We start from the raw sequence: 23,852 nt of genomic DNA, 5'->3' as shown, positions 1-23,852 counted from the left end.
TATAACCGCCCTCCCCAACCCCATTAGCATACATGAAGGTGGAGGAGCACACATAATCCAGCAGGCCACTTATCTGCCTCTGAAATTTTATAGCAGTCAGGGAGGTGTCAAGTGTCCTGTCAATCCCCAAGTCTATTGATGCCCTCAAATGCCTGATTAATGGCCACTCGAAAGGTCTCATCCAGTACGTTAAAAAAGGCAGGGAAATGCAGTCCTGCAGCATTTTTTTGTATGGACTGGGTTCGGAGGGTAGGCAGGATCTCATTTGTGGATCCTCAAGCCTTGGCACAAGCTCTACCACTTTATTACTCACTTCCTAACCTCCTGAACTCAGCCCGCACCCATCTTTCTGAAACTGCTAACTGGACTTCACTGGACTCCTCCGGGTCAAAACGGTTAGTCCCAACACTGCTCCTGGCTGGTGATGTTGGGAGAACAGTTTGCTAGCCTTCAGATTAACCAACAGCTCTCCAAGGAGAGAGTCCTACAGATACAGGCAGATGTTTTGTCTAAATCAATCATCAACACCACTTCTGTTGCAACAGCTGTCAAGATTGTTGGCAGGTTCCCCAAACTTTCAGCTATGGGAAGAGGATTGGGGAGGAGACTATGATGCTCCATAAAATTCAGCCCATTCTGGCACGGAAAGATTAGGATAGGCTATCTTAATTTTAGATTTCTTGTAATTAAAGTTAGAATTAGAATCAGCTTCATTGTCACACATACTCAAATGAATAGTGAAAAGTTTACAAGTTGCCAACTACGGCATCACCTGATGTAAAAGACACCTTGTTACAGCTTCTTAAGTACTAATTCTTAGGAAAGAAAAAAAAAGAAAAATAATGAACTAAAAAGTCTAGCATTACATATCATAGAAATAAATTAGAAAACTAAACAAATAAGAAGTTCAGAAGGTACCTGACGTCTAGACAACACCAGGCCTTTACTGCAGACCACACCGGGCTTCACCTTGAAGCTCATGAATCCGGGACACCGCTCCAGAATTATCTCGAGGACTGAAGTCCATACCCAGCCAAAAGATTGCCACAGTGGGCTACTTGCTCGATTACTCAGAAGACTACAGACACACAGCAAAGGAATACTCACTCACTTTATCTGGGCCTCCAGTCATATCGGGATGTATTATGGTAAGGTGTTTAAGTTATATCACGAGGGTGGTGAAAAAGGAAGACTTAAACAGATGAAAAAAACTTCACAAAGTTTCAATCTAATTCTCCAATTGTTCATGAGAAAATGGAAATTTACAGATACTATAGCCAAACACAAACGGCATTAGTTACAAAAGATGAACTAACAACACAAAGGGATAAATGGATTTAACCCGGGAGTCACGCTGCCAGATGTGGCAGCAGGATGACCAAAGTTGGGAACTAACACTCATTCTGATGAAAACTCACTGTTTTTATTTCCACTAATTTTGTCTGGCCTGCATACTCTCAGTATTTTCTGTTTTTATTCCAGATTACGTAATTTTCAAAAACAAAACTAACAAAAAGAACAATAACATGATGTGAATGTGTTGAAAGCATTAGACAGAAATATTCTTAACTGAGAATATTATGACACAGAATCAGTATGAGCGGAACTAAGAAATAATGATGGATAGATAATATCGCTTAAAGGTGTTTTTAAGCACTTTAACAGTAATCACAGTGCTTGCTTCACGAAACTGGAGGAGCAGGAAACAGTAATATAATAATCTTTAATGAGTCTATTCTTTATAAGGACAAGCCAAATTTGCAAAAGTAGTTTGGAGGACAAGTTCATGGAATAAATGCAAGATAGTTTCTTGAGACAATGCCAACTAACTGGTTGTATTATGTATACATGTGTATAATACGACAGGGTTATTAACGTGGTAAAGTACCCACTTGGGAAATAAAATCTTAAAAATAAAGCAGTTATGTTTTAGAATGATGTGGTTAATTCCAAAACAAGAATCTTAAATTTAAACAAAGCTAATTATTGATTGGCTATAATCTATATAGCCTCAATTTTTGGAATTCTCATCTTTGTTTTCAATTTCAAATAGCCTTGCCCTCTATATTTCATGAACTCATCCAGTCCTACAATGCTCGTGGTATCTGCACTCCCACAGTTCTGGCCTCTCATTCATCCCTAACTTTAAGTATTCCACAATTGGCAACTGGGCCTTCAGCTGTTGATTACTCATAAGTTTTGGAACTCCCTCCTTATTCCTCTTTCCTTCCTTTAACCTGCTATTTCTTTTAAGTTCTTGGTCTTCTAAACTATCATTTCCTTATCAAACAGTTTGTCAACCCTCCTGTGAAGTGTCTGGAGATGTTTTGCAGTCTTTAAGATGTCATCATAGAATCTCTCCAGTGTGCAAGTGGATTTTTCAGCCCATCGAGTTAACACCGACCCACCGAAGGGCTTCCCACCCAGGCAAGACACAAGTAAATATTGGTATTCGGACTGACTTTGGAGTCCTTGTGTATGAACCACAAAGAGGTTGTAAATTTGTATATGTTGCATAGTCACTAAGATTGAGGACAATGACTGCTCGTGGCAGGAATCTGCAATTTTGCTGCAACTACCTCACGTCTCTGGCTGACCAGGAAATTCTCCCACTCTTATCACCTGTGGATGAGAAGGGCTTCCAAATTGATAGTTTGGTTTGGCTGCCTTACGACACACGTTCTATGATCAAGTTCACAGATAAGATTTGAAACCAGAAACATCTTCTGATTCAGAGGGTGGACACTACCACCGTGCTACAAGACCTCTCAAATGTTTGATTAAGCTCAGATGGAATATTATGCACAATTCTGGGTACCATGCTTTAAGGAAGGATATCAAAGTATCAAGGCCTTGGAAAGGCTACAGCAAAGTTTTACCAGAATAACCTCAGGAAAAGCATATTTAAGCTCGTAGAAAAGCTGAACTTTTCTCCATTCAGTACAGAAGTTAAAAGTACTAATTGAAGTTATTTGTTTGTTCTTTTTTGGGATGCGAGCATCTCTGGCAAAGCAATATTTGTTGCTCATCCTTAATATCCCTCCAGAATGTGGTGGTGAGCTAACATCAGATGGGCTGCAGCTGCCTTCTTGAACTGCTGCAGCCCATCTGACGTCAGCACAGTTACAATGCTGTCAGGAAGGATGTTCCAGAATTTCAACCCAGTGACAATGGAGGAACAATAATATAGTTCCAAGTCTGAATGGTATGTGACTCGGAGGAAGACTTGAAGATGACGTTCCCATGTCTGCCACCCTTGTCCTTAGGAAATGGAGACTGTAGAGTTGGATGGTGTTGCCAAAGAAGCCATTCAAATATATGAGATATGAACTGATAGCCTCCTTGTAGCACTGCCATTGAATAAGATTATGGCTGATCTGTATGTGTTTTTAATTCCATGTTCCTAATTGCGCTCCAATAACCCTTTTGAACTCTCAGGATACCTGGCTAATAGCATCAAGGAAGCACTGACAAGCATTCATCCTAGCTCACTGTGAACTTCTCAAGTGTTATTGGAGCTACTCATCCAAACAAGTGGAGAATACTCCATCGCACTCCTTACTTGTTGATAGTGGACAGGCTTTGGAGAGTCAGGAAATGAGATACCTGCTGCAGATTTTCAAGCCTTTACCTTCTCTTGTAACCATAGTATTGATTGATGAAATACAGTCTCCGTCAATGATAACCCTCAGGATCTTGATTGTGATCCTAACCCTAACCCTATCACAGCAATGGCAATGTCACTGATCGCCAAGGGAAGATGATCTGAATCTTTCTTGTTGGGAATATTCTGTGCTCATCATTTGAATGATGTAAATGTTGCCACTTATATTCCAAGACTGGGTATTGTCTATGTCTTATTACCTATAGACACATATAACATCAATTTCTGAGAAGTCACAAATGATTCTGAATGTTGTGCATACCATTCTTTTCCCATGAAGTTTAATTTTTAATTTGTTTTTCTGAGCCTATATGAACACTTGTAGTTAACCACTGGATTCTTATCTATTTGCGTAGATTAAACACTAATGACATGAGGCCTGACAGGTATTTTACACATGGATACACGTGGACCTTAATGGAGACATCATTGTGACTCAACCAGTCAATCTAATGGTAAGAGGGGCTGGGGCTATCTTATCATTCTTTTCAGCGATAAGACCTCTGTTTTCTCTCATATTTCCCCATGATTAATGTCTCTAATCTCTCATGTTGATTTAGAAAATCTTCATTTTACCCATTTTATGGCCTTCCCAACCAACCTAAAGAATGCAGCCAAAAGTAGACATAATGGCTCAGATTTACTGCTGGCAAGAGAGTAAAAAGACAGTGACAGTGAACCCATGGAAAGCTACTGGACAGGAGGAGCCCCCAGCTGTGCACTCCGATCTTCTGCGGACCAGCCGGTGGGAGTATGTGCTGGCATCTTTAACCGCTCCTGCCTACAGTCTGAAGTCCCCAGCTGCTTCAAGAAGACCATCATCGTCCTGGTACCATAGAAAAATCTTGCAGCGTGTCTCAATGACTACTGCCCAGTGGCAGTGACCTCCATCATTATGAGGTGCTTCGAGAGGTTAGTCATAGCTCACTTCAACTCCAGTCTACCAAACTGACTTGATCATTTGCAATTCTCCTACCGTCACAATAGGTGCACAGCAGACACCATCTCCCTGACCCTAGACTCAACCCTGAAACATCTGGATAAGAAGGGTACTTATGTCAGTCTCCTTCTTGTTGATTACAGTTCTTCCCTGAACAGCATAACTCCAAAAAAACTCATCTCTAAACTCCGAGACCTAGGTCTCAGCTCCCCCCTCTGTAATTGGATCGTCGACTTCCTGGCCAATAGATTGCATTCAGTAAAAATAGGCAACAACACCTCCTCCACCATAATCCTCAACGATGATGCCTCACAAGGTTGCATACTCAGCCCCCTACTATAGTCCTTATACAGTCATGACTGTGTGGCCAAATTCGGCCCCAACTCCATTTACAAGTTTGCTGACGCCGGCACTGTTTGAGATCCGACCTTCAACAATGATGAGACAGAATACAGGAAAGATTCAGCAATTCATGCATCAGCAATTCGTGCAGAGTGTAAAGATGACAATCTTTCCATCAACATCAGCAAAACGAAGAAGCTGGTCACTGACTTCAGAAAGCTGAGCGGAGGGCATGCCCCTGTCTGCATCAATGACACTGGGGTGGAAATGGTTGAGAATGTCAAGTTCCTTGGAGTGACAATTTGTCCTGGTCCACCCACGTCAAAGCAACGGTCACAAAAGCACATCATCTCGACTTCCTCAGGGGGGTGAAGAAATTCAGCATGTCCACAAGGACTCTTACCAATTTTTACAGGTGCTCCATAGAAAGCATCCTATCTGGTTGCATCATAGAGTGATATAGCAACTGATTTTCCCCAGGCGGCGAGAAACTACACAGAGTAGTGAACACAGCACAGTCTATCAACCCTTCATCCACTGGCTCCATCTATACTTCCTGCTGCTTCGGGAAAACAACCAACATAATGAAAGAACTTTCTCAACCTGCTTATACTCTCTCCCACCCTCTTTGATCGGGCAGAAGATGTAAAAATTTGAATGCACATATGAGTAGATTCAAGAACAGCTTTTTCCCAGCTGTTATCAGACTTTTGAACAGACCTCTCAAATGTTAATTCTGATCTCTCTCTCTCTTTCTCTCTGCACCTTCTCTGCGGCTATAAACTGTATTCTGCACTGTGTTCTGCTATCCTGATGCATTTTCTATGGTACAATGTGCCTGTACAGCATGCAAAACAACACATTTTCTGTATCTTGGTACATGGGACAACAATAAATCAATCATTACTCCAGAGTAGATGGGAGCTGCACATGGGAAGCCTGTGGAATTCCCCATCATAGCACACACCAATGGATTTGCCCAGGAAATTGAATTTTCCACTGGGCAATTCTTCTATGCTTGGAGCTCTCCAAAAATCCCCATTTAAACCACAGACTTTGGAGGGTTCCAGTGAAATTATATAAAATAGTTACTAAGAAAAGTTAGACGATCAAATACATAGTCTAAAACGTGAGTAAACATTAAACAGGCCCCACACTTAGTACACACACCCCCAACGAAAACTGATCCCAGACCATTTTCAGATTGGGGGCTGTGATCCATCTGGCACCCTACTTAACTGGTACAACCTCCACCTCTATCCTTCCAGGACTTACTTCATATACTTAGAGTTTGACAGCAGCTGTAATATTGTTGTTAGGATCTTAATTTCATAATACAGCAGCTGACTGCTCCTGAGATGCTGCTTGGCCTGCTGTATTCATCCAGCTTCACACTTTGTTATCTTGGATTCTCCAGCATCTGCAGTTCCCATTAGCTCTAAAAAGGGGACATGTTTGCATTCCCCTCAGTTCTGCACTATAAAAAAGCTGACAGAATGGAAGTACAGCTCTGCATTTGAGGGAGGCCCGGGGCAGAATCTCCTCTTGGAAATGCAGAGCTCTTTCATAAAAAGGGGCTAGAGTAACAATGTGCACTAGAGTATTACTCCTTGGAAAATCCAGTCCAATGTTCTAACTGTGGCCTAATCAAGGAGCTTATTCCTTAACATTTCTGCATGAAGCCTGAATTTATTAAACCTTGGGTCTCTGAGGATCAGGAATTAATGTGGCTCTTATTACTTCTCAATTCAACCTGGTGTGACTGCGTGCATGTGCAAGCTTGGGAGAAATGAATAGCCTGATGAACACAATCACTAAATAGCCTGTTTATAACTATATGCTTGAAACCATGATCAGGCCATGCTACTTTACATTCATTCACCATAACTCTCTTTTTCAATGAATCGCTAAATTTGTCCATTATTTTTATTAACAGTTCTGCCCATTTAGTCCACACCCCAACTCAGAGAAATCTTGCAAATGTGAGGATTCTAGCTGTAATAGGGAAAGATGATGGAGTAATTACATAAACTATCTGCACTTCTCCAGCCTTTAGTGTTTATGATTTTAAACACAATACGTGTTAAGAGTTAAAGTAATATTTTAAACACTTGTGAAATTTTGTACAGTACCTGTAAAGCCTCATAATACATGGTTTTGGCCTCCTCGTCAGTTTTGTCAGACATAAGCCAGGTTTTGATCAAATATTCATAGAAGCTGTCCCCAAGTCCACCAATGGAAACATGATCTAGAAAACAAAGATAATAACATATACCAAGTGATGGACTTTACTTCACTGTCACTTCAATATATACGAAAAAGTAAATGAATAAGGAAGTATGTATTTACCTTTTCATGTCGTAACTGAGCAAATAAAACAAGAAACAAGTCTCTTTGTTATGGCGTTCTATCTTACAACATATTGGAAGATTGCAAATCAGGCACATTCTGCAGTTCTTTCACTCTCAGCATATATGAAAACATCACAATCACAAAACTTAAAATTCATGCTTTTTGCAGGATACAATTGAACAAAGGTAAATGGAGCAGTATTTTGAGGAAGATGTTCCTAATTGTTAAACACATATCTCTATTTCAACTTGCATTATTAGTCTCTTCAATCAGGTTTCCAGCAACACTATGACACCAAAACGGAACTAATTAAATCACAGATACTGTCCTGACCACAGTCAGCGTAATCTAAGTGGGGCTACAACAATGTCGGCTTTGCGCGGGCAATATGCCAAAAATGCACAAGAAATCCAGCCAGGCTTCTTTGTTAGGAGCAATGCACTGCACTTCTTAACAAACTTCCAGATGTAAAGGCAAAATTCTTGCTAGGCAACGATAAATTGCCCGTTAAGGGAGATTATTACTTGTTAACAACTGTACGTCTCACCTCACTAAAATGGAGCTTTCTATTGAAAGACCCACCGCAAGGAAATGGGATGCTGACAATTCTGGACAGGGAAATCAGAACGGGTAATTAGCAACTTCAGCTTGCCACTGACTTTTAAGAGTCTTCCATGTTGGTCACAATGCAACAGCATTTCAAGGGACTGGCCACGGGCACTGGCCACATATGCCCCATGTTTAGGGATATTGGAATCTGTTAGATGCCACTCTCAAAGAACCTTCTCAGCACATTTCTGATCCACTGGTTAAACTCATCTGCACTTCAATGCTGCAGCTCAGGGTGCAACTGCAGCCATAATTGTAATGTTACATCAAGGACATTTTCCACTTATTCTAGAGCACAGCTCATGGACTGAATCATATTGCATCTCCAGGCAATTTCTTGCTCTTTTCATGCTCAGTCACTTTGAGTCTAGCTAGATGTGCACAGCATCCCTGTTTTGCCTTGTCTTGCTCTTCAGCCAGAGATACCAGGCTCATCATACTTCTATCTTGTCTTGCTGTTTCGTGCTGACACAAGGGAAGGAAGCTTATCATGGTTGATAACAATCCTAAATCAAGGTTAGCATTCTGTTGGGGTGGGGTCCCAACAGTAAGTAAGTCAAGGGCAGTCTCTGAAACCATCCCAGGGTCTCGGGATTGGTCAGTCAGGTGCTTGAGGTTGCCAGAACCAGCGTGCTGTCCTTAGAACAGATGAGTAGCCAAATGCTGGGCAGCTCACTAATCATCTTGATTCTTTATGCCCTGTTGGGGCCTGTTTTCCTCCTGGAATGAGATAGGCAGGTATTAAAGGAGATGAAAGTGGATGATACAGCTGTTACTTTTTGGTGCACATGGGCTGATGTCTCCAGTGAGTCAGTGAGTAGACAGCACAGAGATCATGCAGAGTTAGTGGCATTGGCGATTGGGTGAAAGAAGAAAGATGTTGCAGGGCAACATGACAGTGGTGGAGCATGGGCCTTTGCAGGACATGGATATGGCAGCAGAACTACAGCGAAAGTGAGATATCGGACAGAAGATGGTACCACTTATGCTGGCAGAGTACAGTAGGTCAGTGACCTTCTTCCTACATTGCTGTGCATATCTCCAGGTGGCGAAGACTGTGCTGACCTCAGTGGCATTCTCAGGCCTGGCTGGCATGTATTGTGGACTCTTTTGCTGATCTTGGTGTAAAGAGCCATTCTGCTTCAGCATCATCTTTTCCATCAAGATCTCCAGGTTCCTGCCTGCCAATTTTTCCTTCTCTGCCATGTCTAGGGCAAATATCAGGAACTGTGTAGGGCAGATTGTCCAATTTCACAATGGCCTTTTAAAGACTGCACCAGCACCAGGGATGCAGGTCCACTCTGGGATATCCCAACAGTGGTGAGTTGCGCCAGGTACAGCAAGTGGTAGAATGGGTCTAGAATTGGACAAGAAGAGTGCTATAGGTAGTTAATGTGGCAATTTTGATAAGCTGTGGCAAGACAACTTGCTAGACCTTGTGAAGAGAAACTCTCCATGATAATCAATGCAACTGGCACTTAACCATAAATTAAGATTTAGCCCAATCTGTTATTTAATTTCAATTACTCTAGATTTGGTTCAGGAGCCTAACAAATTTGATTGACTTTTTTGAGGAGGTGTATAGATAAAGGTAGTGCAATTGATGTAGTTTATATGGATTTCAGCAAAGCCCTTGACAGAATCCCACACAGGAGACTGATAAAAAAGGTAAAAACACAAGAGAACCAGGGTAACCTGGAAAATTAGATCCAAAATTGGCTTAGTGGCAGGAGACATAGATGTTCATAGAAGGATGTTTGTAAGACTAGAATCCAATTTTCAGTGGTGTACCATAGGGTTGGTGCTGGGTCTCTTTTTGTTGTGATCAAAATAAATGATATAGATGAGAATGGGGCTGGTTGGCAGTATAGCAGCATAGCACCAAGAAAGCTTGCAGATTATATGAAGATTGGCTGGGTGATTGACAGTGAGGGAGAAGGTCTTAGGTGACAGGAAAACATAGATAGATTGGTCAAAAAGTAGTAGAAGAAATTTAACCTTGATGAGTGTGAGATACTTCAGAAGAAATAGCAAGACAAGGAATACTCAACGAATGGCAAGACACTGGGAAACTGACAGGAATCACAGGCTGCTTATTCACGGGTCCCTGAAAAACAGCAGGGTAGGTTAATAGGGTAGTTAAGAAGGGATAGAGGACACTTGCCTTTATCAGTTGTGGTACAGATTATAAGAGCAGGGAGGTCATTTTGGAGCTGTACACAACTTTGATTAGGCCACAGCTGGCATACTGTGTGCAGTTCTGGACTCCACTATATAAAAGGACATGACGGCAATGGAAGGATGCAAAGGCATTTCATGAGGATGTTGCTTGGGGTAGAATATTTTAGCTATCAAGAGAGGCTGTTTAAGCTCAGGTGTTTTCTCTGGAGCACTGAAAGTTGAGGTGTATTAAGATTGTGAGGAGTTTATACAGCATTGGAAGAAAGCAGATGTTCCCTACAGTTGAAAGGACTGTAACAACACAGTACATTTTTAAGATGGAAAGCTTAGAGGGGGTTAAGGAGGTTCAAAGAGGATTTGAGGAAAAGTTTGTTCACTCAAAGGGTGGTGGGGTCTAAAATGCACCGCCTGGGAGAGCAGTTGATGCGGGAATCCTAGCAATCTTTAAAAAGTATGAATGAGCATTTGAAGGAAAATTTGTAGTGAATTCTGCAGGTATTGGGTCATTTGATTTTCCTATATATAGATGTATACAAATTATCCGGATCTTGATGTACAGGGAATAATTTTAAAGTGTGCAGATGACATAAACTAGGGAGAATTATTATCTGTGAGAACAGTAGAGAGCTTCAAACAGATGTAAACAAGTTGGTGGAGTGGGAGGATACGTGGCTGATTAACTTCAATGGACAGAAATGTGAGGTGATTTATTTTCATGAGACAGTATAAAGTAAACAATACAATTCTAAATGGTGTATTGTGCATAAATCATTAACGGTGGCAGGATACATAGAGAGCTGTTTATAAAGCATACCATACTGTAGGTTTCATTACCAGGAGCACAGAGGACAAACATTATGCTGAACCTAACTGGTCAGTCATCAGGACTGTACTGTATACATTTCTGGGCACTCCACTTTAGGTAAGACGTGGAGAGACAGTGCAAAACAGATTTTTGAAAATGATTCAATGAATGAAACTTTTCAGTTATGAGGAAAGGGTGGAACAATTGGGACTGGTTTCTTTGAGTGGAGAAGCCTGAGGGGAGATTTGAATGACGTTTTCAAAATCATGAGGGGTCTTGACACAGTAGATTGGGAGAAACTGTTCCCATTTGATGAAGATTTAGAGCACAATATTGTAAAAAATGCAAATGTAAATTGAGAAAAGCACTCTTACCCAATAAGTGATCTTGGTTTGGAAAGCACTACTCAAACATGTGTGGAAGCAGGTTCAACTGGAGCTTTCAAAAGGGTAATTAGATTATGAGGAAAAGACAATTTGGTACTAAATTAAAATTCTCAGACAGCCAGTGCAGCCAGAATGAGTGTTCCCAAAGTCTCACCTCCAATATCTAGCTCAGTGGAACAGTATTGCTTGATTTTACCTGTAGCCATCTATTGGAACTGGAATATTTCCAGCAATGGTCTGGTTTCCCAACCAACCAGTTATCTCCAGAGTATCCCCTCATTAATCTTTCCCTGGTCTTCTATAGCTAGATGAGCTTTCATGTTCACAATGCAGTAAAAGATGACAAAAAAGGCTTTTATTAAGTTGGCCCCAACATATCTAAAGGAAAAACAGTCATCACACAGCAAAGGATTGATCTCCATGGCAACAGGAAAACCCCAGTCAGCTAGCAAGTCACATGGACAATTGTCTGTGTTGTGGACAGCAAAATTAAAGAAAAGTGACAATTAATATTATGCTGTAATTGTAGGAACCTACTGTTGACAAGCCACCACCCAGAGGTGCGACACTATGTTAAGAGGTCTTTTATAACAAGGCAAGAGTTTAGGATAAAAGACACATATATCCTCATGAGTCCCCCAAATTCACCTTCACCTCCCCAAAGTGTCACCAGGTGAGACAGCTTCCTGACTGCTTGGTTCCTCAGATGACTTGACGCAGAGTTACAAATTTTCTGTGAGGTAAATGACTGGGCTACAAGAAAAAGGCAGTCACTACACAACAACACCATCTGTAAAATACTTGCAGTCTTTACAAAAAGCTCGAGTCAACCTTGAGCACGTAACGTCCGTAATGAGGTCAGTAACTGATAATGAAGTGCTTCTGCAATACACTTTCGTTTTGCAAACGAGAGTCACTTTGCTGTTTGTGGAACCCACTGTGTGCAACTAGATTTACGACTGGATAATTTTGATTAAACGACAAATATTGGACCAGGACACACTTGCATTCTCTTCTTCTAAAAGGTGTCACGGAACTTTTATATTCACACAAGAGGGCAGTTGGAGCTTTTGGTAGACATTTAATTCCATAACATTATGCATTTTAGGCAACAAAGAGTGTCTTAAAATATTTCTAATACACACATGCACCCAAGACATTATTTCGATACGAATGTCAATTTTCTAATACACTTCCCTATAATACATGGCATCTTTATTGGATAATGAGGAATTGTTAATTAGTAACCCTATAGTAAAGGAGAATGTCATATAGATTTTGAGTCCAGAGGGGAGATGGCAATGTCTAGTAATTCAGAAGCCCAGATCATTCTCTGGTATCATGGGTTCAAGTCCTACCGCCACTGCTGACAGAATTTGAATTCAAATAATAATCTGAAATTGAAAGTTGGTGTCAGGTTTTCACAATGTTCTGAAAAATGTGCATCCATGTTACTATCAGATTTTGCTGTCACTTCAGCTTGGTCCTCCACATTTGCACTATTGAGAGTGGATTTCACCGATGAAGAATATCCACCAAACTTTATGTTATCAATTTGAGTTCTGGACTATTTTAACTCTTGACACAACTTTACATCTTTTTGGCTGCTGTTCATTGAAATGGGTGGAATCAACACCATTTGCCAGCTACCAGAGATGATGGGGCTTAAAGGATACATCTTAGCACTCATAAGCTGTTGGTATGGGACTGTATATGACACAGACTTATATGCAGAAGTTTATTTTATGGGGGTGTGTGATGAGAGAGGGAGATGTTTAGGATGACAGAGTTTATTTAGCATGCTTTTTTGAGGAAACCAAAGGAGCACTCATCACCTTACCAAAAAATAACACAGCACATCCTTCATAGTGTTCTTGTTATCATAACCCAGATTTCATTGAGCAGAGTGTCCATGGAGGTTCCATGCACATACAATGACTATTATAGAGGTATAAATAACTGGTCTATGCATATTACCAGGTTCCCACCCAAGTCTGTTACCTGCTTTGACAGGCTAAAAGACAAAAGACACATTTAAAACAACAGTGGTCAGTATGAGGGTGCAATTTTTTGGTCAATTTTGATCCATTGACTGCCTCACTGTCATTGGGCAGAAAGCATTAAAACTACTTCAATGTCAATGTTCAAAATTAGATTGGATAAGTGAAAAGAAATGCAAAACAAATATGAAAAAGGTTGGAATACAACGTGAGAAAGTATGAGGTCATGCATTTTTGTAGGAAGAACAGAGGTACAAGTCTATGTTTCTAAATGGCGAAAGGCTTTGGAAATCTGAAGTACAAAGGGACCCAGGAGTCCAAGTTCTTGACTCCCTTAAGGTTAACATGCAGGTTCAGATGGCAATTAGGAAGGCAAATGCAATATTAGCATTCATTTGGAGATGGCTAGAATACAAGAGCAGGGATGTACTGCACAGGCTGTCTAAGGCTCTGATCAGACTACTTTTTGGAATATTATGAGCATTTTTGGGCCCTGTATCTATGGATGGATGTGCTGGCATTGCAGACAGTTCAGAGGAGATTTACAAAAATGATCTTGAGAAGGAAGAGCTTTGTCAAATGAGGAGGGTTGAGGACTCTGGGTCTGTACTTGATGGAGTTTAGAAGGATGAGGAGTGGATCTTGTTCAAACTTATTGAATACTGAGTGGCTGAACAGAGCAGACATACAGAATATGTTTCCACTAAAAGGAGATATTAGGACTCGAGGGCACAGCCTCAGAGTGAAGGCACGACCCTTTAGAACTGAGGTGAGGAGGAATTTCTTCAGCCAGAGAGTGGTAAATCTGCGAACCACATTGCCACAGACAGTGGTGGAGGCCTAGTCACCGAGTCTATTTAAGATCGAGATATGTAGGTTCTTGATTATGAAAGTGATCAAAGATTCTGGGGAGAAAACAGGAAAATGAGGTTGAGAAACATATCAGCTATGATCAATGGTGGACCAGGCCCAATGGGCTGTATGCATAATTCTGCTCCGTTATCTTATAGACTTATGGACAAATAAGTGTGTTAATAAGTATTCTCTCATGTACAAAGATACAATCAATGAGGACAAAATCGACTGGTTGGGCCAAATTGCCTGATTACATTTTCTGACATCCAAACAGTATACACTCATATTAAAATCAACTCTGAGAGACAATTTTGTAGGCCTAAAGTCACAGGGTCAACTTTTACATGGGTAACATTTTTGAGAGGTTGTTATGTATGTTTGATTTAAACTGAAGTGAAATCCAAAACAAAAGGAATAAAACAAAGACCAGTAATATTACAGAGATAATGGGAACTGCAGATGCTGGAGATTCCAAGATAATAAAATGTGAGGCTGGATGAACACAGCAGGCCAAGCAGCATCTCAGGAGCACAAAAGCTGACGTTTCGGGCCTAGACCCTTCAGAAGGGTCTAGGCCCGAAACGTCAGCTTTTGTGCTCCAGTAATATTACAGTTCATTCTAATTATCATTCATTGTTTAAAAAATTCATTCATAGGATGAGAGCACCACTGGCTAGGTTGACATTTATTGCCCATCGCTAATAGTGCAGAGGGTGATTGTGCAGGGTTGCTTTTCAGACATGTGTCACAAAAATTGGTGCTGGATCCACTGACTTTCGTCATTTAAATAAATGATTTGTATTTGAACATAGGAAGTGCAGTTTATAGGTTTGCAGATGAGGCTATAAAAAGGTGGTGCAGCAGACAGCCAAGAATGTAACCTCAGACTATAACTGGACCTTGATCAGATGGGCCAATGGGCTGAGGAGTGACAGATACAGTTTAATTTTGATAAATGAGAGTGTTTCATTTTGGAAAGACAAATCAGGGCAGGACTTCTACATTTAATGGTAAAGTCCTGGGGAGTGTTGTCAAACAAAGAGACCTTGGAGTGCAGGTTCAAACTTCATTGAAAATGGATCCGAGATAGAGAGGATAGTAAAGGCGGCGCTTGGTATTCTTACCTTTATTGTCAGCGCATGGAGTACAGGATTTGAGAGAGCATGTTGTGGCTGTATAGGACATTGGTTAGGCCACTTTTGGAATACTGCATGCAATTCTGGTCTTCCTGCTATACAACGGATGTTGTGAAACTTGAAAAGGTTCAGAAAAGATTTGTAAGGATGTTTCCAGGGTTGGAGGATTGGAGAATTGGGGCAGGCTTCATTGAATAATCTGGGGCTATTTTCCCTGGACCATCAGAGGCTGAGAGGTGACCTTATAAAAGTTTATAAAATCATGAGGGGCATAAATTGGGTGAATAGCCAAGGTCTTTTCCCCAGGGTAGGGGAGTCCAAAACTAGAGGGCATAGGTTTAAGGTGAGATGGGAAAGAATTAAAAGGGACTCAAGGGGCAGCCTTTTCATGCAGAGGGTGATGCATGCATGGAATGAGCTGCCAGAGGAAGTGGTGGAGGCTGGTACAATTACAACATTTGAAAGGCATTTGGATGGATATATGAATAGGAAGGTTTTAGAGGGGTATGGGCCAAAAGCCAGCAAATGGTATGAGGTTAATTTAGGATACCTGCAAGGCATGGACAAGTTGAACCAAAGGGTCTGTTTCCATACTGTACATCTCTATGGCCGCTATTAAAACCAAAAATTATGAACATTGCAATCATTACTTACCAGTACTCTTAGTATTTATACACTTAAAATGAAATTGAAACTTTAAAATCTCTGGGTTTATACTTTGGTGATGACATGTTTGGGCTTTGATTCCTGAAAATCTGGGATCAATTTCAACAAAAGGTCTATGGGAAAACTGCTACATTTTGAGGCCAAAACTCATGACTTTTATACAAGATTGACATTTACACTACTAAATACAGTAAATTTGCTCTACAATATGCAATGCATATTCAGAAATCAACAGTATTCTAATACCAAATGCCAAAATTATGATAATTTAAATTATATTGAATTAGCAAACTCTGAAGGAACGATTCTGTCTCTACCCACCTACAGGAAACCAGAAAAGTTAGCAGTTAAAATTGCCCAAGTGCTTATCAACCAAACCTTCCAACGTTATTTTGATGTGAATTTATAGAGGGGCAGCTAAGGTCCTCCTTCCTCCTCCCCAAAGCCAGAGAGGTCCTTTTGTAAATGTACAGTTGGTGACTAAAATTTTAACTCCCACCTAATCTCCTTTGGTATCCTCTCAGTTTGAACCAGGTCAGAAAAGGATCAGCATATGAAGAAACGCTGAAAGACTCCCCCAGGTACACTGATCTGGTTTCCTCTCGGCCAACAAGGCAAGTTAAGACTTCCTGGAGTCCCTTTCCAACAATCAAAAATCATGGAAGACAGTGCTGACAAACTTGTGCTGCTACTTACGCTGTCCCCAGTGACCAGTAACAGGACTTAGATAGTTGGGGTAAAGCCCATGAGGTTTTTCTAGCCGATTCAGAACTTTACGGATTTTCATCACCTGAAATACAGAAATTCAAATTTAGGAAGCTTTAGAAGCCACATACAATATTTTTCTTGCATTGATATGGGAATAATAGCATGCTGGTAATCTTATTGCAACAGTAATGCAAAAGTTTGGACTAATACTTTGGAATTCAAATTGCATTGCTGCAGCTGGGGAAATTTAAATTCAATAAATTAAAAAGCTGTGTCAGTATGAAACCTCTGAACTGTCGTAAAAACCCATCTGGTTCAATAATTTCCTTTGGGGAACCAAATCAATTGTCCTCATCCACTCCAGCTGGAAGTACAAGGCACTCAGTTGGGGGAAAACTCTTATGAAAAAGTCAAATAATAATACAAAAAACCTCCTAGCTTCAAACTAAGCATGACATGTTATAAAGGCAGACTCAGTACTTCTGATCCTGCAAAGTTCGAACATCTCCATATTCCCAAGGCCAGAGCCACTAATTAGAACTGTTAAAAATGGTCATTCCACCCAAGATTACAGACATACTTAATGGTTTGCTGGGCAGATTTCAGGTGCTACCTGAAATCTCTCTGCCACCAGTAAATTCTGGTGGGCTCAGGGTTAAGGGTGACAAGTGGCTCATAAATGAGTTTAATTGACATTTTGCCTTTAAATGGCTCTTTCCTCCCCAACTTAATTGGACAACTTTCTCAAAGTCAGTATTTTTGCCCAGTTCTCAGGCTTTATTAAATTCCAGCCATTCAGACTGTTAATGTCACTTTGAAACTTCCTATTCTTATGCGCAGAATGTTTTTGCCTGATAATGTGGTCTGGTCTGCAAACTATGGTATAGAAATGGGAGCCCAGTGAACTCATCTTTTGTGTGATGGCTGTTCAAAAGCAGTTGGTTCAGTCCTTCAAGCTCATTCTTTATTTACAGCTTTATAACTTCCTCAACTCAACAACCTGTTCAACACCCTTTAAAATAACTCTTGGAAATAGCTTCAACCTCAAATGGACCATTCCAGATCTAAACAACAGTGAAAAGTTTTCTCCCTCCCTCTCCTTCAGATGTTTTGTTGATGAATTAAGTCTACGCTTTTGAGAATTCAACAAACCTCTTAACATTTTGAAAGTTTCTACTGTAAAGGACAATGCATATTTTATTTGGAAATATAAACTGGAAAGAAGAATTTTTTAAACATTCACTCATGGTAAGTGAGAATTGCTAGGTGGGTCAACATTTATTGCACGCCCCAATTTCCCTTGAGGATATGATGGGGAGTTGCATTAGAACATAGAACAGTACAGCACAGAACAGGCCCTTCAGCCCACAATGTTGTGCCGAGCATTGATCCTCATGTATGCACCCTCAAATTTCTGTGACCATATACATGTCCAGCAGTCTCTTAAATGACCCCAATGACCTTGCTTCCACAACTGCTGCTGGCAACGCATTCCATGCTCTCACAACTCTCTGCGTAAAGAACCTGCCTCTGACATCCCCTCTATACTTTCCACCAACCAGCTTAAAACTATGACCCCTCGTGCTAGCCATTTCTGCCCTGGGAAATAGTCTCTGGCTATCAACTCTATCTATGCCTCTCATTATCTTGTATACCTCAATTAGGTCCCCTCTCCTCCTCCTTTTCTCCAATGAAAAGAGACCGAGCTCAGTCAACCTCTCTTCATAAGATAAGCCCTCCAGTCCAGGCAGCATCCTGGTAAACCTCCTCTGAACCCTCTCCAAAGCATCCACATCTTTCCTATAATAGGGCGACCAGAACTGGACGCAGTATTCCAAGTGCGGTCTAACCAAAGTTTTATAGAGCTGCAACAAGATCTCACGACTCTTAAACTCAATCCCCCTGTTAATGAAAGCCAAAACACCATATGCTTTCTTAACAACTCTGTCCACTTGGGTGGCCATTTTAAGGGATCTATGTATCTGCACACCAAGATCCCTCTGTTCCTCCACGCTGCCAAGAATCCTATCCTTAATCCTGTACTCAGCTTTCAAATTCGACCTTCCAAAATGCATCACCTCGCATTTATCCAGGTTGAACTCCATCTGCCACCTCTCAGCCCATCTCTGCATCCTGTCAATGTCCCGCTGCAGCCTACAACAGCCCTCTACACTGTCAACGACACCTCCAACCTTGGTGTCGTCTGCAAACTTGCTGACCCATCCTTCAATCCCCTCGTCCAAGTCATTAATAAAAATTACAAACAGTAGAGGCCCAAGGACAGAGCCCTGTGGAACTCCACTCACCACTGACTTCCAGGCAGAATATTTTCCTTCTACAACCACTCGCTGTCTTCTGTTGGCCAGCCAATTCTGTATCCAAGCAGCTAAGTTCCCCTGTATCCCATTCCTCCTGACCTTCTGAATGAGCCTACCATGGGGAACCTTATCAAATGCCTTACTGAAGTCCATATACACCACATCCACAGCTCGACCCTCATCAACTTTTCTAGTCACATCCTCAAAAAACTCGATAAGGTTTGTAAGGCATGACCTACCCCTCACAAAGCCGTGTTGACTGTATTTGATCAAGCCATGCTCTTCCAGATGGTCATAAATCTTATCCCTCAGAATCCTTTCTAACACCTTGCAGACGACAGACGTGAGACTTACCGGTCTATAATTGCCGGGGATTTCCCTATTTCCTTTCTTGAAGAGAGGAATTACATTTGCCTCTCTCCAGTCCTCAGGTACGACTCCAGTGGAGAGCGAGGATGCAAAGATCCTCGCAAGTGGCGAAGCAATTGCATTTCTCGCTTCCCAAAGCAGCAGAGTACAAATCTGATCTGGGCCTGGCGACTTGTCAATCTTAATGTTTGACAAAATTTTCAGCACATCAGCTTCGTCTATCTCTATCCATTCCAGCATGCACACCTGCTCTTCAAAGGTTTCATTCACTACAAAGTTCGTTTCTTTCGTAAAGACAGAAGCAAAAAACTCATTTAGGGCTTCCCCTACCTCCTCAGGCTCCACACACAAGTTCCCTATGCTATCCCTGATCGGCCCTACTCTTTCTTTGACCATTCTCTTATTCCTCACGTAAGTGTAAAATGCCTTTGTGTTTTCCCGTATTCCTTCTGCCAAGCCTTTCTCGTGCCCCCTCCTGGCTCTCCTCAGACCATTTTTGAGCTCCTTCCTTGCCTGCATGTAATCCTCTCTAGCTCTCTCTGCATTCTTGAACAACCGTGGTCCATGCGTTGTGGGTTGACCCACAGTGCCATTTGGTAAGGAATTCCAGGATTCTGACCAAGCCTCACTGAAGGAACAATGATATATTTCCAAGTCAGGAAGGGTAGTGGCTTGGAGGGGAACTTGCAGGTGATAGAACATGCATGTATCTGCAGCCCTGCCCTTCTAGATGGAATCGGTTGTGGGTTTGGAGGGTGCTGTCTGCGAATCTTTCCCAAATTTCTGCAGTGCATTGTATATATAGTACACACTGCTGCTACAAGTGTCAGTGGTGGAGTGACTGATATTTATGGATGCACTGTCAATCTGTCGGGTTGGTTTGTCCTGGGTGGTGTCAAGTTTCTTCAGTTTTGTTGGAGCTACTGTCATCCAGACAAGTGGAAGTATTCCATGACCCTGCTGGCTTATATAAAGCAATCACACAAGGTGTAGTAGTAGGCAATTCAGCCCCTCAAGCCTCCTCCACTATTTAACATGGTCATGGTTGACCTCATCTCAGTCTCAACTCCATTTTCCTACTGCTTCTCATAACCCTTCAGTCCACTACAAATTTAAAAAATCTATCTCCTTCATAAGTTTGCTCAATGTCCCAGAATTCACAGCATTCTGAGATTGTGAATTCCAAAGATTTAGCGAGTTTTGAGAAGATTTGTAGCTCAGGTTGAGGTACTGGATGCAAGTTTGCTCACTGAGCTGGAAGGTTCGTTTTCAGACGTTTCGTCACCTTTCTAGGTAACATCACCAGTGAACCTCCGACGAAGCGCTGGTGTTATGTCCCGCTTTCTATTTATCTGGTCAGGTTTCCTTGGGTTGGTGATGTCATTTCCTGCTTTGGTGATGTCATTTCCTGTCCTTTTGCTCAGGGGATGGTAGATTGGCTCCAAATCAATGTGTTTGTTGATGGAGTTCCAGTTGGAATGCCATGCTTCTAGGAATTCTCGTGCGTGTCTCTGTTTGGCTTGTCCTAGGATGGATGTGTTGTCCCAATCAAAGTGGTGTCCTTCCACATCTGTATGTAAGGATACGAGTGATAGTGGGTCATGTCGTTTTGTGGCTAGTTGATGTTCATGTATCCTGGTGGCTAGCTTTCTAATTTCAAAGATTTATGACTCTTTGAGAGGAGTAACTTCTCATCCATTTTAAATCTAATACCCCTTATCCTAAAACTATGGCTTGTGCCTTGTAGATGGTCGAAAGGCTTTGGAAAATTAGAAGGTGATTTACTTGCTGCAGTATTCTATGCTTTTGACCTGCTCTAGTAGCCGTTGTATTTTTACGGCGATTCCAGTTGAGTTTCTGGTTAATAGTAACCCCTCAAGATGTTGATAGTAGGGATTCAGTGACGACAAGGCCACTGAATGTCAAGGAGCAGTGGTTAAATTGTCTCTTATTGGAAATGGTCATTGCCTGGCATTTGTGTGGAACAAATGGTACGCGCCACTTTTCAGGTCCAAGTCTTGTTGGATTTGGACATGAACTGCTTTAGTATCTGAGGAATTCCCAAGGTACTGAACTTTGTACAAACATCAAACATCCCAATTCTAACCTAATAAAAGAGATCAAGTCAGTGATTAAGCAGCTGAAAATGGTTGGGCCCAGGACACTACTCTGAGGAACTCTTCCAGTGGTGTCCAGGAGCTGAGATCACTGACAAAAAACCACAACCAATGTTATATTGCCACGTATGACTCCAGCCACTGGAGTTCCTTGATCGCGCTATCGATGCCACCTTCCATCACTTTACTGACGATTGAGAGTAGACGGATAAGGCAGCAATTAGCCAGGTTGGTTTGTCCTGATTTGCGTGTAGAGGCAATTTTCCACTTTGTCGAATAGATGCTAGTATCATAGCAATACTGAAACAATTCGGCTGGGGCGCAGCAAGTTCTGGAGCACTGTTGGAATGTTGTTAGGGTCAATATGGAGTGAACGGAATTAGGTGAAGATTGCCATCTGTGGTGTTGGGACCTTTGGGGAAGGCCAAGGCAGGTCTGGCTGAAGACTGTTGCAAATGCTTCAGTCTTATCTTTTGCTCTGACATGCTGGGCTCTCCCACCCTGGGGTTGGGGATATTTGAGAAATTGTTGTCTTCCAGTGAGTTGCTTGATTATCCACCACTGTTCGCGACTGAATATGGCAGGACTGCACAGATTAGATCTGATCCATTGATGTGGAATTGTTTGTCATTCTTATTTGTAGCTTCCCCAGGTTAACACCTCAATTTTAGGTATTCCTGGTGCAGTTACTGGTATACCCTCCTGCACTCCTCATTGACCAGGCTGTTCCTCTCACTTGATGCCAGACCACAAGTTTAGAGTATGATTCTATTGCTACTGATGGGCCACAGTGCCTCATAGATGCCCTGGCTTGAGCTCCTGGGTTGTCCAAAGCTTGTCCCATTTATTTGTGATAGCAACACATGAAACAATTTAAGGTATTATCGATACGTAAGTGGAACTTTGTCTCCACAAGGTTAGTGTGCTGGTCACTCATATATGGATGAATGCATCTGCAGCAGGCAGATTGGTAAGGCTGAGATCAAGTATGCTTTTCCCCTCTTGTTGGTTCCCTCACCATCTGCCACAAACCGAGTCTAGCAGCAATGTCCTTTAGGGCTCAACCAGCTCAATCTGTAGTGCAGCTGTCAAGCCACTCTCAGACATTGAAATCCTCAACCTAGACTACATTCTATGCCCTCATCACCTTTTGTGCTTCTTCCAAGAATATTCAACATGGAGGAACACTGGCATTTGCCAACAGAGGACAGTATATGGTAATGAGCTGGAAGTTTCTATGCCCACGTTTGATCTAATGCCATGAGACTTCATGGCGTCCAGAGTAAACGTTGAGGACTCCCAGGACAACTCACTCCCAACTTTATACCACTCTGCTACCACCTCTGTTGGGCCTATCTCCTGTTAGTAAGAGAGAAGACATCCAGAAATGGTGATGAACATGGCAAGGCATGATTTCTTCCAGGCATATGCCTGTCACGTTGAGGCTTAGCCAATCATTGAGACAGCTCTCGCGACTTTGGCACTAGGCCCCACATATTAATAATTTTAGACATTTGAAAATTTCAATTAGTTGTTTACAACTTGAAGGAAAAATGGAATTGCATCAGGTTCTTTTGCTGAAAGTATCAAGCAAGTTTACATGACAAGCAGGTGTTGGTAGAAGAAAAAGTGTGGTTTGGTCTTAAATAGCAGTTTGTCACAGCACAGAGAGGAGTGAGGGCAATTCAAGAACTGTTATTAATATTGCCACATCTTAGACAATATTTTTGTTATAATTTTATTTTCTTCTTTACTGATGAAACCTATCAAGTTTTTAAAAAATCCTTAGTTGTCACACTCAGGCAGCGACTATCCTAGAGATTAAATTGGTCATATCATTCATTTATGACAATAGGGGAATAGTATAATAATATAATTTTCATCACGGTAATCATATTACTGGGTTCTGTCTCAATCTTCATTAGACTGGAGAAGATAGCTGTATTTAAGAGTCCAAGACCACAGTTTTAATGAGAGCTTCATTTTAGTTAACTACAGTCTATAAAACATTCACCCACCAAATAGGAGACCTCCTTTTTATACACAGTGCACATCCAATGAACCCATAGTTAATATATCCATTACATGTTCCCTCATTTCATTGGTCTGAAGGATGTCTTGAGACCTATTTTAGATATGCAATTTTTAAAAAAAATACACACACAGGATGACATTATATTCCCATTTCTTTTCTTTGCACATTAAACTTCACATGATCTTGTTTTTGCATAAGAGGCATGACTTAAAATGAGAAATTTTACGTTCATGACATCTCTCAATGATAGAAACTTCCATTTTATTTATTTTCAACACTGTTTGCCAAAATTAATAATCTTGCACATTTACATTTTTCGACTTTTGTACTTAACTCTCATTTCAAAACTAGATTCTGGCCTCATTTGGT

General features: G+C 41.3%; 1 protein-coding gene across 1 annotated transcript in view; it reads right to left on the bottom strand.

Annotated features, from left to right (window-relative positions):
• LOC125464956 (mannosyl-oligosaccharide 1,2-alpha-mannosidase IA-like) overlaps positions 1 to 23,852 on the bottom strand; it is a 137,789-nt gene that overhangs the window by 33,344 nt on the left and 80,593 nt on the right. The window contains exons 7-8 of the mRNA XM_048557924.2: positions 16,633 to 16,726; positions 7,079 to 7,194 (exon numbers count right to left, since the gene is read on the bottom strand). Coding sequence (XP_048413881.1) covers positions 7,079 to 7,194; positions 16,633 to 16,726 — 210 coding nt within the window. The remainder of the gene's footprint in view (positions 1 to 7,078; positions 7,195 to 16,632; positions 16,727 to 23,852) is intronic.

The sequence above is a fragment of the Stegostoma tigrinum genome, chromosome 24, assembly GCF_030684315.1.
Source record: "Stegostoma tigrinum isolate sSteTig4 chromosome 24, sSteTig4.hap1, whole genome shotgun sequence".
NCBI lineage: Eukaryota > Metazoa > Chordata > Chondrichthyes > Orectolobiformes > Stegostomatidae > Stegostoma > Stegostoma tigrinum.
Note: the sequence above shows the minus strand (reverse complement) of the source record. Positions and strands in the feature narration are given on the sequence as shown.